This window comes from Protobothrops mucrosquamatus, unplaced genomic scaffold (assembly GCF_001527695.2).
Source record: "Protobothrops mucrosquamatus isolate PMUCROS unplaced genomic scaffold, P.Mucros_1.0 scaffold_13, whole genome shotgun sequence".
Lineage (NCBI taxonomy): Eukaryota > Metazoa > Chordata > Lepidosauria > Squamata > Viperidae > Protobothrops > Protobothrops mucrosquamatus.
In genome coordinates, this window is record NW_015386089.1 from 296012 (window position 1) to 310966 (window position 14955).

At 37.9% G+C, this 14955-nt stretch overlaps 1 protein-coding gene across 1 annotated transcript in view; it reads right to left on the bottom strand.

Moving 5' to 3' along the window:
- Window positions 1–5442: 5442 nt before the first annotated feature.
- LOC107297643 (vacuolar fusion protein MON1 homolog B-like) overlaps window positions 5443–14955 on the bottom strand; it is a 10158-nt gene continuing 645 nt past the window's right edge. The window contains exons 2-5 of the mRNA XM_015827039.1: window positions 13592–14050; window positions 8700–9498; window positions 7357–7504; window positions 5443–5664 (exon numbers count right to left, since the gene is read on the bottom strand). Of these exons, the coding sequence (XP_015682525.1) occupies window positions 5443–5664; window positions 7357–7504; window positions 8700–9498; window positions 13592–14050 (1628 nt within the window). The remainder of the gene's footprint in view (window positions 5665–7356; window positions 7505–8699; window positions 9499–13591; window positions 14051–14955) is intronic.

A 14955-nucleotide genomic window follows, 5' to 3' on the forward strand; every position in this document is an offset into this window, starting at 1 on the left:
TAGCTGCAGAAGACGCCACAGAAGAAGTGGGCTAGCAAGGAGAGGCCTGGCTGCAAGTTGACTGGGTGTGGGGCACATGGGGCAGCTCCACACCCCCACTAGCTTAATTTTTAGGTATGCACCTCACCTCAAAACTAGGGCTTATTTTCAAGGCAGGCCTTACTTTCGAGGAAACAGGGTATATATAGCACCACTCCATGGTGCTACCACAATAACAATGCAATTTCAAGAGAGGGGACACATAAAACAACACATTATTTTGCATTAAAGAAATACCAAGGCCACTTTAAAAAACAACAACAAAACGTATGGTTCAATCCCCTCCAGGGAGATTAACTACATCGCTCCTCATGGTGTTGCCCTCAGTGGCTGAAAAAGATAAAAGTAAAAGTATAGCTCTGGGTAGTAAAACTTTGTCCATGTTTCTTTTAAGTTATGGACTCAAGTCTTTTATACCACAAAACTTGCCAAGCATTACTTTTTGATTTTGTCTAGATTTAAATACAATTGCCTTGTCTGCTTCCAGTTTCCAATGTATAGTAATGAAGAATTACACATAATTTACATATATATAATACAACATTCTTCCACTGGTAATAGAAAACATAATTTATTCTGCAGGTGCAGGATAATTGCTGATAGGCTTTATATCAAAGGGAAAAGAAACATAAGGATTATCTTTGTGTAGTCTGGACTGCAAAAAATATCTTTTGAAAATGTTTTCAAAACATGCGCTTCAAGGATACAACATCTTACAACAGAAAGGAGCCAACTCTTTTGGAAGAGATCTAAAATAATAAGTTACATTCGCACTCATTGGAGAAAGGGAGACATGCAGAAAGAGCCCAAATTGTCTAAATTGCATGGGCCAATAATAGCTGAAGTGCAACCCACCCCTGCAATATAATATACTTATTCCAGGTTTGGTGTAGTTTTAAATAAATCAGCATTCAGCAATGTTAAGTTGTGCTCTCCCTATTCCAGACAAGGCAACAGATTCAGCGAAAGTGACAAATAAATGTTCAAAATGGAGTTCAAAACCTACTTCATCTCCAATATAATGGGAGGCAAAGCATGACCAATTTTATACCCATTGCAGCAGCTTTTGGATGTTGTCAGCTTAAGGAAGAAAATAGGCTTTAACAGTACAGCTAAGAATGAGTAAAGCTTGCCTCAGCATGAATTGAGGATGGGATGAAAGCAATACTATGGAGATACCACAAAAAAATGGCATGTTTATTTCATGGTTAGATGCAACAGGGAAAGATCCATCAGGTGACCAGTGTGAGTGGGACCAGAGTGGCATTTGTTCATGAATTCTGGGGCTACAGCTTGCCCCTTCTCTTCCAATCCTTGGTCATCTTCATCTGTTTTGCCATCAACTCTAAAGAGCTGGGTATAGTTCAATACTATAAATATTTCAACTGCTCTAAAGTAAGGCTGAAGCAGTAGAATCATGAAGTGGTATTAACAAAATCAGGCTGGAATAATATATAAATCACTAAAATGGAGCAACTCTAAAATGACAAGATCAATTTCTCCTTCGCAGTTGCCTCTCAAGGACACCGCAAAGGAATCTGGAAGTCAGCATTTGTTTTACGTAAAGAAAACATGAGAAGGGGAGAGAAATCCTGCTGTATATGACACAGATTCCTTTGTGAGTAGAATCTGTTTTTTTTTTAAAGTTTATTCAAAGTGTCCTGTCTGAATACGGTACAGAAAGAGGACTCAAAAGAAGGTGGACAGGATCCCATAGTCAGACCTATCTCCCACAGTGCCATACAGTATATTCTTTTAGATGATGATATATGTATAATTTGAGGGTGCGATGGCTCAGTAGTTAAAGTTGCTGAGCTTGTCACCTGGAAAAGATGACAGCTTAGGTTCAAGACCCAAGTGCCACACTCCCATTACTTGCCCCAACTCCTGCAAACCTAGCAGTTCGAAAGTATGGAAATGCGAATAGATAAATAGGCACTACTTTGGCGGGAAGGTAATAGTATTCTGTGCACAATCTGCATGTAGTCATGCTGGCCACATGATCACCAAAGTATGTTCGGACAACGCTGGCTCCCTCAGCTAAGAAAGGGAAATGAGCACTGCTCCCTAGAGTCAGACACGACTGGACAAGGGAAACCTTTACCTTTATATATATAATTTAGTCAACATCATTTGGCAATGACTGCCGAACACACTCAGTAGAGGAAGACTCAGCAATGGGAAACAACAATATTCATGCTAGTATAGAGTTTTTTTTGACAACTCAAGACCAATAAATAGCATTTTAACTTAGTAGTGGAGAAAAGGTAAACAGCATTATACCTCAGCCTTGTCCCATACAATTTTGACCAACTTTCTTTTGTGGCTATTAATTCTGAAAATTAATATTCTCAAATTAGTGTTGACAGACCACCTGGACATCTTCTCCAGAGATTTATTTATCTAAAGAGAAGGTTTATAAATAAAATAATAATTTAAAAGTAAATAAATTAACATCTCAGTGAAATATATGTCGTAACACTATGCATAACTCACTAATGCCAGCTAATCTGCATAGGACAGAATAGTTTTTTGAGCCCCAAAGGCGCAAAATCAACTGCAGGAACCAAAGAACAAAATCACATGCAGGAAAGACACAAAGTAGAGGAACAAAGAAAAAAAAAGTCTAAAAAAGTTAACAAAGAAAACAAAGAAAACAAAATTGTGTAGAAAGGCTCCTGACAATAGTACTACAGTATCTTTTTTGGTAAGTGTTTCAGATTTTCTTTTTCTTCCCCAATTGTTAAGGAGAAAAATATTATTTAGAAACTATACTTTAGTTGAGTGTAGTCTTCAGGTAAATTTTAAAACATTTTAAAACTTTTCTAAGCAGACTTAGAAAAAAAAGTTGTATGTTTCTTACATCTGATAAGAAGGAATCACTTCCAGATAAAAAGGCTGTATCTTTCAATAAATTAATTATCAACCAAACTACATTAAAAACAGGCAGCCTCATTAAAAGCGTTGTTAGTCAACTTTTTGCACATCTTCAATTCTAGTAAAATAAATTGATTAAAATCATTTGCATAGATTAAATAACTATGTATAGAAGTACTTGTATAAAAGTACAAGGTATTTAACCTACAAGTACTTACAGAGCACAGCAACTGTCAAAACTCTTCCCCTTCTAAGTAAGAAGAATGCCACTTTTAAGTTTGCCTTGGTAAGAAATACATGTTTAAAATGTTCTCCTTTTACAGTAATTGTTTTTTTTACTTATAGCCAGATTTGATATGGGTTTAATTAAATTAACTGATCACTAGACTGCATTCAATTCACTAGACTTTAACATTATAAAGAAATACCCTTGTTATTTGCAACATTACCACAAAGGATCCCTGAAACAAATAATGCAGCTAATCCTTGCAAGTTAAAAGATATTTTTTGCAGAATGTGCAACAGATGGAGAAAGAAACAGACGCATGCCAAGATGGGCCTGATTTTAAAATGGATTTTTGTTGAAATTTAATCAGATGTCCCTAGTTCTCACTGTATCAGCTCAGCTAGAAATATAAGCCTTCATTACCAGCCAGCCATACACAAGCAGTGCTGTTCTTTTATGGGTAGAAAAAAATGCCAGCCAGAAGCAACCAGGCATCACCAGAAAGAACTGATTAGCAACAGATGCACCCTTCAAAACAGCATAATTCCTTCACTGCCTGCACTGTTGGCAAAGATGGTCAAATCCATTTTATACTCAGTTCAAAACTACCAACACACTTACACAGGAATCGCAGGTTAAATTAAGTCTTGCCTCACTATGCACACACATACTATCTCTCCCTTCCTTCATCATAAGCTATGATAAAGGGATAGGATTATATTCCCACATCTAAGCCTTAATTTTAACAAATACGAATAGAAACACAAAAAGACCCAGTAAAAGAGCAACCAATTTATACAAAACACACTTTGCATGGCAGAGCAGCAACTGCTCAGGAAGGGAAAGAATACAACTGCTTGTCAGTCATGTCACTTTCCGAGAATACTTTCCCATCTGCTACTACATTCAGACAAAATCCAAATTTGGCAGACATGGGAAGAGTGTTATTTGTCAGTACTAAATCTAAAAGTAAATTTATGATGGAGTTATGTGTCTTCCTAATTATGAGGTGGGAAAAGAGAACAGTGGCATGTCAATATAGGGAAAAAAATTCCAGAATCCTTTTAAGAGCAGTGTATTCCAATTGCACATAGGAATTTTAAAACATGAAGAAACAGAGCAAGGGGAAGAGGAAGGCAGGAAGAAAGTTATGAAAGGCAAAGGAACAGTTAAATCCAGTTAGGTTCAAACTGAAAACATTAAAAGGTAAATCAAAATGCCATCATAATTAATTACATTGTCCAAACTGAGCCATTACATACAGACATCAAATTTCTCAAAGGACTACAAAATACCCCTTACACATTATATACCACATTATATCACACATTATATACTTTCTCATGGTATCAGAACAAAGGGCTGAAGCAGCCTCTCTCATTCAAAGGGTATTTATAGTACAACATGAAGATGCAATGCGTATGTTCATCAAAAATACTGCTAGACAGTCCCAGGATAAAAGACTCTTTGGAACTGGGCATTTTGACCTACTCCCAAAGTTGCATTAAAATGATTCAAATCAGCTATCTTTATAGAAAATCATCTTGCTAAATTACACACTGTCTGAAAGTGCCAGCCAGCCTTCCAATAAATCACCACCATTGTAGATCTGCTTTGCACACCCATTCCAGAAGAACTGTGGACAATCAAGCGGTGTATCAGAAAGCAGCAAGTATTTTCAAACTTTTCTAAGATTAACTTTTTGTCTCCCAATGTGGCTCTCTCTTTCCATTATTAACCCATTTGTACTCTTCTTTGAGACAAGCAAAGCACCCCAGTTTCCCTACCTCCTGATTTTTCTCTGGAGAAAAAATACCATGCAACCTGAGTAAATTGCTCAGGAGGAAGAGGAAACTGAACAGAGAATTACCCAGTGATAACAGGAGTGGTAAAAAATGTAAACCCACTAGGCTGCAGAAGCGTCAATGTGATTTAAGCACAATCCTTGTGAAATTCAGTAACTTCCAGTTATATGCCACTTCCAAAGATATATCAGCCAAAGCCTCCTTATCTATTTCCAGTTAATCTCCGGATCTCCATCTGACTTAGTATCTCCTTAGAAATAAAGACCACAAGTGGAAATAAATATTTAAAAACATAGAGGCTAAAGCTTTCTGGATTTATCACCAACAATGGGACCCAGCTCAGCCTGGTAAACTCTGATCCTTCTCGTATCCCCGTCCTGGTTTAGAAAACAAAACTAGGAGCTCCCCCAGCTCACAGAACAGTCCATCATCCAGGGCTATCTGTAAGGTGATACACATTCAAAATGGTTTTGAGAGCAACTGGAAGTCCTTGGTCTAGTGACCTCCTCCAAAGAAGCCGTTTTCAGTACCATCTGTTCGGGGGGGCCTGTTTCCTTTCCCAGGATTAGGTGTAGTGGAATACTTGGGTGGGTAACGGATGAAGAGCCGGTCTTCTTCCTTCTTTATCCAACGTAACAGTTTGGTCAAGACATTGATGGCACCAGCTTTCGTCACCAAAGGATTGAAACAGGTATATAATTCAAATTTACTTGTAACCTGTGAGAACGGAAAAAAAAGACAGACCATTCAGGCTGCACAGCTACCACCGGAGAACAAGCATAAAATTTTAACTGGAGAATGCAGGGGAAAGCCAAAAATCCCAATTAGGAAAGAGAGAACTTTTGAGAATAAGCAAAAGCATTAAAATACCCCAGTTCTTTCCCAATTACCAGATGGAACCTTAGTTCATTATAAAACGTATCCACGATTATGGTTCCTAAAATTTCAAATGACCAAATGAGCGCCAGCATTTCCATGAAATACTTTTGTTTTATAGGACGCGGACTTCATTAAGATGTATAGTATGGAAAATTCGTTCAATGTTAAAAATACTAATTCTTAGTCATACTGCAGAGCTTTTTGAAAGCATTCAAATACTGCTATAATACAAGTTTCACTAGATGTCTAAACATACTGCTATTCCTCAATACTCTGTAAATTAACAAATTGGAATTTATCATTTTAAAGCTTTCACCCTACTGCATGTATACGTAAGCTTGGTGTAGTGGCTAAAGCACCAACACTGGGGTCTAGTCCTGCCTTAAGCACAAAGCCAGCTGGGTCACATAGGGTCAGTCCTTCTCTCTCAGCTACAGGAAGCAGGCAATGGGAAACCATGAATAGGATTGTTTTGCAATTTTGTAAATATTGCAAGTAACATAATTTTATGTACTATAATTATGCATTATATATTTTATGTTTAAATAAGAAAATACTGAACATGTTAACATTTCTCCCATTATTTTTTTTTAAAGTTGGAAATAGAATTTTTCTGTCATTGTTTCAAAATACCCAGGATTTTTACATCTTCTCCGAAAAGTTCTTCTTGAGCTTTGGTAAAGTAGTTTCATATTCTTCCTGAAAGTAATGACTCTCTCTAGCTGATAGTTATTTTTTCTTCCTAAACCTTCCCTTTCCTTTACCACTAGTGGCAAAGATGAAAACTACTTTAACTAGTACAATGCACTTTTAAAAAGCAATATGAGAATCTTTTCCTTCTGCTTCTCCTCCTTCTGCAGCTAATAATTATTTATTTCAGGTTTAGAAAACTGTCTGATGTTACAATTATTAAAACCAATAAGGAGAGATTGATAGTAATTATGATTGTTCCATGTAGTCAGCCAGATGTTTAGGCAAGATTTGGCATTTTTATCTACCTATCAAGTATTATTATGGTTGGTGGCTTATTAGCATTTATGGCCAAAAAAACCTCAAATAAAGATTCATAATAGGGAATCAGTATGGCCAAAAAAAACCAAACCCAAATAAAGATTCATGATAAGGGATCAGTGAACAAGTGAAAGACTGAAGACTCCATCTCTCTAAATACTTTCCTGAAAGATGTTTGCCCTTTATAACGATCTTATGTAATAAGTCATATGAAGAAAACATGGGTTTAGGAACTGTCTAATATCTTCATCTAACATAGGTCTAGCCCAGGGGTAGGCAACCTTGGCTCTTTTATGTCTCGTGGACTTCAACTCCCAGAATTCCTCAGCCAGCCATGCTGAGGGAAAAGGGAGAGGTTTCCAAGCTGAGCCATGTTGGCTCAGGAATTCTGGGAGTTGAAATTCTTTTATGAACTCATGGTCATAAAAGAGCCGAGGTTGCCTACCCCTGGGCTAGCCCATCCATCTGAAAGTCTACCAGAGAGTTACTTCCTTAGTCAATAAAGTTGTCAGGCCTCACCCAAGCCAATAAAGTCTCCTTTTCAGCTACATGGTAGATGAGACGTAGAGGACGTGAGGTACTGTGGATGCGACTGTGAAGGTAGTGGTAGAGGTCAAAGAGTCGGTGCCGTTCATTCTCATTGCAATATGGCCCCTCCAGTTCTGGACTGTAGTAGATGAGAAATAAGATATTGAGGAAACAGGCAGCATACAGTTCACCCTCAGAATGCCTTCCACAGAATGGACTCCAGAATTTGTATACAATGAGCTGTTGCTCTATAGATGTAGAACTGAGCATTGCTAGATGTGGCAATGCTCAGCCTACTGCTAATCACTTGCGTTTAATGTCATCAGTTTTTGGAAGCTTTTCAGAATCTTCTGAAGCGACTACAAACCTGGTTCTGAAACAGGCTAAATTTGTGGTGTGCCCTACTGTTCTATAATATATCGTACTACAGTATATAGGCCAGAAGAGGCTTCCTGGACCTTGGAAGACTCTTAATAGAAGTAACTGCAGAACAAGTTCTTAAAATAAATCACATGGCCCATTCTAGTAAGGTAGGGATACCATTCATGCAGTTTTTCCCGAAGCAAATGAAGAGAAGAAAGAGGATTTCTAAAATAACATTTAAGGCACTAAAATGCATCAGAGTGAACTTTACTTCTTAACATCTTTTAGATTATGTTTATAAATTTTGTCAGCTAATTGGGATCTTATGATGTTCAGCCTTTGATTCCCTTCTTGCAGCCCAGAAGTCCCAAGACACATAGATTCCTGGAGGAAAGAAACATCACATGACTGCTACATTTAAAACAAACTGAATAAATGCAGCTTAGCATTTCCCACAGTTTCTGGCTGCCAGCTATAAAGAGGGGAAGAGAAAAGGAGTGAGAAGGACAGCCTCAACGCAGCAAACTTTAAAAGAAAAAAGATCTAAGGTAATTTTACCACTGAGCATACATTCAAACTGCAGTATATGTTTACTGCCAGGAATGACAAAACCCACTGTCAAATTCAGCTTTGTTTTTGATATCAGAACATCATCTTCACCTGCACATTATTAAAACATCTCCACAATTAAGAGGAATATTAACCTGAGATGAGGGAAAGTTACAACAAAAAAATCTCAGGAATTCTTTCTTAGGCAGGTGCAGGCCATTAAAAAAACTAGTCATATTTTCAGATTTTACTCCAAGCATGAACCGAATGATATGACACATTAAGACATCTGTGAATATTTAGGGGAAGAAGAATCAAAAGACAGATGAAATTGGCCCCTAAGGTGACATCATAGATACCTCCTTGCTTCAGGACATATTTGGTCCTGATCACAGTCGATTTCAACCCTCCAGACTTATTACCTGGTGAATTGGGGAAGTTGTCGGTAATTATCCGGTATATCCAGAGGTTTATATATAAAGTGCCGAAGATCTGGCACTCCCACCAGCCCCACACTATAGGATGGGCTCTTTAAGCCACTTGAGAGTGCCTGCAGATAGTTCTGAGTCCTCATGCCTTCCTCAATGCGTTTCTTGCAATCCGAGACAGAATAGAAAGAGTCCTTGTCCGTAGAGAGAAGGATGAGGCAGACAGTACATTCTGAATCCAAATAAGAAATATACGCATAAAAGTAACAATCAGGGTTGAAACGTGGCAAACAAATAGGTGTCCAAATTTCCCCAGTTTGGAAGGCAGAAGTTGCCCCAATGAGATTGAGTAACAGGTGTAGGTCAGTAGGTTCTAACCGGCAATCTTCAATGACTGTTTTCTCCTGCACTGTGGTGACCAACTGACTCCGAGCCACCAAAATAGAGAAGACCAGATTAGGGGTGATGGCTTTTTGTAGCAAAGTGCCCAGGGAATCCCGGAGGGAGGCGGGGAGGGGTAGACAGCGTACAGCTCCAAGGAGAAAACAAGGATCTGATTCTACCAGGTTCAGCAAACGGTCAAGGATCTTCTCCGAACCGGTCAACAAGCGCCGGAGGTCATAGTTCTTTTTCCGTTCAAAGATGCGAGTGATGCTGGCCTGAGTAAGCATGCTGATGATCTGATCGTAGACATACAAAAGCTCCTGGCGTAGTTGCTGCTCTGACTGTAGGGTATGCGAAACTGAAACCAGTACCAGGGGGCCCTGCTGCACAAAAACCAGTTTGTGATCATCTATGGTAAAAGAAAGGAGGAAAAAACAGTCATTGCTTCAGAAGATGAAGTGTGGCGTTATTATAACAGAACCAATTTTGGACACTCAACAAATGCAATATTAGCTTTCTTAGAATCCCTGTTTCCCTTTTCCAAAAAAAAAAAAGTTAAATCAAGGATTTACTGTACAGGATTTGAGCTGATGGAGCAAATCTGGGCAAAGAAGAAGAATCTCAGTATAAATGCCAGGAATTGGGAAAATAGACCATGAAATAAAAAGTGAGCAGAATGCATTTTTGCTATCCTAAGGATTTGAGGAGTCTGTTTTTGGTCCTGAAATGTATCTTCTACTGAGTAAAACTAGAAACAATTCATAAATGAGATTATATCTAAGAACATTTTAATGACGGTGTGGCAAAGAAATTCAAGGCCTGAATGAAGTAACCGTGAAAACTGCTCCTGCATTGAAGATGCTGGAAGGAACGGGTCTTACAAATAATATTTTTAATATCCTATTTTGATCTATGGTTAATAGCTTGAAGTCAGATAGTTTAATGCAGTTAAGAAAAAGAGATATATTCCTCTAATTACTCCACTTTTATCAGTACAACCAAGTAATACTAAAAACTTGTGATGGTTATTCTAGAAATGAACTGAAACTGGTTCAGCTCCTAATGATTTTGCAAGTATTTGCTTCTTTGATACTATGATACTATTGTTCCACTTTTAAAATTAATATGAAAATCTGGTACCTTGAATCAAATTTAACAACTTGGCAATATTTGTCACTGCCATTTCCATCCTTTTTTGATTGCCTAACTTCATCAACAGTCCTGGAATATCCAGGAAATGGTCGCTTAATCCCATCCAAATACTACACTACTAACTTTTTCAAGATTTGTCTAGATTGGCTATGTGTGACAGGGATCATGTATCTTCTAAATGTCTCACTAAGCACTATGTTTTCAGGTTATATTAAACAACAAAAAATAACTTTTATTGGAAATGAGAATTATAGTCTGATAGCGAAATATAATTTAAATCGTATTTAGAATTTTAAATATGAATGTATTTAAATAAATATAAATATATTTATATTTAAATATGAATTTTCCTATCTAAAACTTTACACGAATCTGTTGTAAATTAAATCCATCCAGACGTCAATGCCCATAAATCCCAAGCTAGGTTGGCTGAGAATTCTGGCACCAAATCACATATTAGTTCAGTGCATGAACTAATTAGTGCATTTCCCTTAATTAGAATTTGGTGACGTCAGCAGTCTTCTAAGCTTTCTGCTGGGAGCGTGAACATGTGGTTGGGAACTTTAAAAGGAAGCATGCATTTGCACCAAGCAGGCACTCGGCTGCACATATCAAAATATTAATAGCATGGCAAAAGTCCCAGAATTAAGATGTGCTCACCGTAAACTACTTTAGAGTTTGGGTTTTTTTCTTTCCTGGATAAAGAGTTGCTCATAAAATCACCTTTCTCTTTGCTCAGCATAATACTACATCATAGTCTGTGGTTTCTACTAAGACAAAAGCCAGAATTTTATCTATTAAACTTAGAACTAAAATCAAATACAAGCTGGAACAACAATTTCTTTTTAAAACAGTCAAAGCATGCTTTTATTCTTCCAGCTATCCCCTTATGTATCTATTCTCCGAGTTCAACTGCCCATCCCACCTAGAACATGTTATACTGTAATAATTTTGTCTTAATACAGGTAGTCCTCGACTTATGACAATTGAGCCCAACGTTTCTGTTGCTAAGTGAGACATTGAACGTTGCCCAATTTTACAACCTTTCTTGCCTGAGCTGTTAAGCAAATCACTGCCGTTGTTAAGCTGGTAACACGGTTGTTAAGTGAATCGGGCTCCCCCATTGACTTTGCTTATCAGGTCGCAAAAAGTGATTACATGACCTCGGGACATGCAACTGTCATAAGTATGAACCAGTTGACAAGCATCCGAATTTGGATCATGTGAGCATGAAAATGCTACAACAGTCGTAAGTGTGAAAAATGGTCATAAGTCACTTTTTTCAGCGCTATTGTAACTTCGGTCACTAAATGAAAGGTTGTAAGTCGAGGATTACTTGCAATTAGCAATGGAGAAAATACAGTAACATATTGCATGTTCTTCTGGCATGCGGATTTTTAAAAAGTTTACTAAAAAAACCTGTAGCAAAAAAGAGTACATTCTGTTTTCCATATTATTCTTCCCATATTCAGGAAGGCTGGATATAGCCAGCAGCTACCTCACGGAGGCCCAGGTTGGCCACATCTCTTCAGTAGTGGGAGGAAGAGTAGCAGTAGCACTTAGACTTATATACCCCTTCACAGTGCTTTACAGCCCTCTCTAAGCGGTTTACAGAGTCAGCACATTGCCTCCAACAATCTGGGTCCTCATTTTACCGAGCTTGGAAGGATGGGAGGCTGAGTCAACCTTGAGCGGCTGAGAATCGAACTGCTGGCAGTGAGGAGAATACTGCATTCTAACCATTGCGCCATCACAGCTCTGGTGAAAGTCAGCTGGGGCAACAGGGACAGAGGTGTGCAGGGGCAGCAAAGCATAAGGCAGCCAAAAAAGGTGAACTTGAAGGGGGAGATAGCAAGGCAGAAGGGGAAAGTTCAAGTGGAGATGAATAACACAGAGCAGGAAAAGCATGAGGTCCTCGCTTAACAACAGCACAGTCTTGGCCTAATGACTCCAACTGGCACTATTAGAACTGCCATCACTAAGTGGTGTAGTCACATGATGCTTCACCTAATGATTACTTTGCTTAGTGTCAGAAATTCTGGTCCCAATGAGGGTTGTTAAGCGAGGACTACCTGTACATCAATTCATACTTTGCCCTTTGTTCCTTAAATTTCTCATCCTTGACTTTTTGAGAAGTTCATCAGTGTACCAAAACTGAGATTTCCTTGGTCTTCCTCCTGACCCCTTCACTCTTCCTTTATAGATTTGTTTTTCAATATGATCCTCGTTCATTCAATTTTTCAACATAAACTATCAAATGTCATGCTTTTAGACTTACATTCCTTTCTTTGGCATTTATTCATGCAAACCTATTTAAGCCACATTTTCTAAACAAATACCTTTTCCTAAGCAAATATTCACTAACAATCACCATTTTCATTTATTCCTGAGTCTTCAAATGGCCCAGGGACTTTTTCTATGGTCTTTTATCTTCTCATCTACTTGCTTGTCACTTAAAAATATTTTTTCCCTACCTCACATTTATTTAGAACGTTGCAGCATTTTCCCTAAAACTTATTTGTGGTTGACCCAATTTATATTAGCTGATACAGTTATCCCTTTTATTCATAATTTAACTCTACACTTTCAGTTCTGTACATGAATTCATCAACTCTGCTCTACAAAATTTGATCACCTTCATTCAGATATATGTCCACCTCCCCCTTTATAATTTCCCAAACACACATCATAAGTATTTCTTCCTTTCCTTTCCCTTTCATTTCATTTGTTGATTCATGCCCTTTAAGATATACTTATGAGTTTTTAAATTTCATCAATGGAGGCTTTTAAACAACATTTTTAGTAAGATAGGAAATATATCAACTAGGTTACCAGCTGTAGCTATACCCACATTATGCAAAGCATTCCCTGCTAACATTTAAAGACTGGTCAGGTTTGAACAGATTTTGGCCAGTATACTAGAAACCTAACCAAAACTCAGGTTTTACATCAAGCAACCCACTATATTCTATGTACAGTAAAATTTCTAATTTACAAATTACTTTATGAGTTGGCATACATTTCACCACCTACAATACAGTATACATATACCATAGTATAATGACAATCTCAAGATATTAAGTAGCAAGGGAAATACAACTGTTTTGGGGAAAATGGTTAGACCAGCCTACTTGCAAAGGGTCTCAGACATTTTAATAAACAATACTTATCAAAATGGGCACAAACATGCCAACTGATCTATAATCCAGTGCTTAAATTACGTGGGTGGCCCTTAATGAATTCTAAGCACTGCAATCCCAAGCTTTTCTTATTTTAGATAAATCACAGGCACATACAACCTCCTAATAAATTTATTAAGAGCATTACTCCTTTTAAAAAAAATTCCATACCAGAATAAATGGAGCGAATAGAGTTATCCCCACTTTGGATGAATGACACCAGTGCCATCATGACACCCATGGTGGAACTAAGGGCTTCTTCATTGCCGTAACGTGAATAAATGGGTTTCCCAGCCTCACTTAAAATGAAGACATGTTTCCTGTGTGCCCGCCAACTCTCTGCAGTCACATCTTCATCTCGGTATGTAGCCAGGCGTGACTGTATCACTGCTTCCTGTTCTCCTGATGGTCCATCTCCTATCACCATTTGTCGGTGAAACTCATTTGAATCTTCCCAAGTGTTGTCAGTTGAGGTTGAATCAGACGCATCTTTGTCACTCAGTTCCTCTGGGGCTTCTCTCAGCTCCTCCTGCCCGTTCACTTTGTCAATTACCATACTCATGGGTCCATTATTTGGGGCAGCAGGAACTTCTTCCTGCTTTTCTGAGACAGAACAGGACTCATCCCCATCTGGAAAAGCATATTGAGAAATCACAGGAAAAAAAATCCAGAAGTAATCTTTGTCCCCCCCCACCCACCCACTGAGTCAGTAACTAGAGATTCCCATTTATTGGGCAGATTATAAAACTATATCAATAAATAAAGTCTTCACAACAAATTCAGTAAGCTCCCCACAACATATGTATCTCTCCCACTGTCATAAATCAAATGGTCAAGTCTCTCTTATTTTTTCATAATGCCTGAATTAATTCCCAGAAAACGGGATACTTCGGGTGGGTGGGATTTGATTGCTGCAAGTGGCTAGGGCTAACCCCTATATAAGAGAAAATGCTTGGGGAGTGTGCTTTTTTGCTTACAGCATAATTTTCATGTAGTTCTCTCCTGAAAATGGTAGAAAATTATACTATCAGTTTTTGGCAAACATGGTTAGGATAAGTAGGCGCCAACGCCTGTTTTGTTTCCATTTGTGTGTTAAATGAATGCAGGGTTCATAGATCATGCTAAATCAATATTTGTTTTAGCCACAAGTTGTTGAATTTCTTATAAATGCTACATTAATACATACCACTAAGATATGGCTGGCTTTGTACAACATACTAAGCCAAAAGTCCAGTTTCTCCCCCCCATTATACTTTAGTAAGGTGTGTGAATTTAAATATTAGAATAATTTAAAATATTTTATGGATTATTTTGTGTGAAAAGTCTATTGTGGCTTGGTCAATAATCCATACTTAACATATCATGTGAATACAGTGCTCGCTATTTTTTTTCTGAATTGTTCTTCCAAGCCCACTTTTTTTCCCTATTAGTCCTAGTGCTTTTGAAAATAAAAGGTTACATATCTACAAATGTGTGGATTCACATACAGTTCTTATCTTTGCTTTCCCCTTTGTTGTGCGGGAGTTTAAACCGTA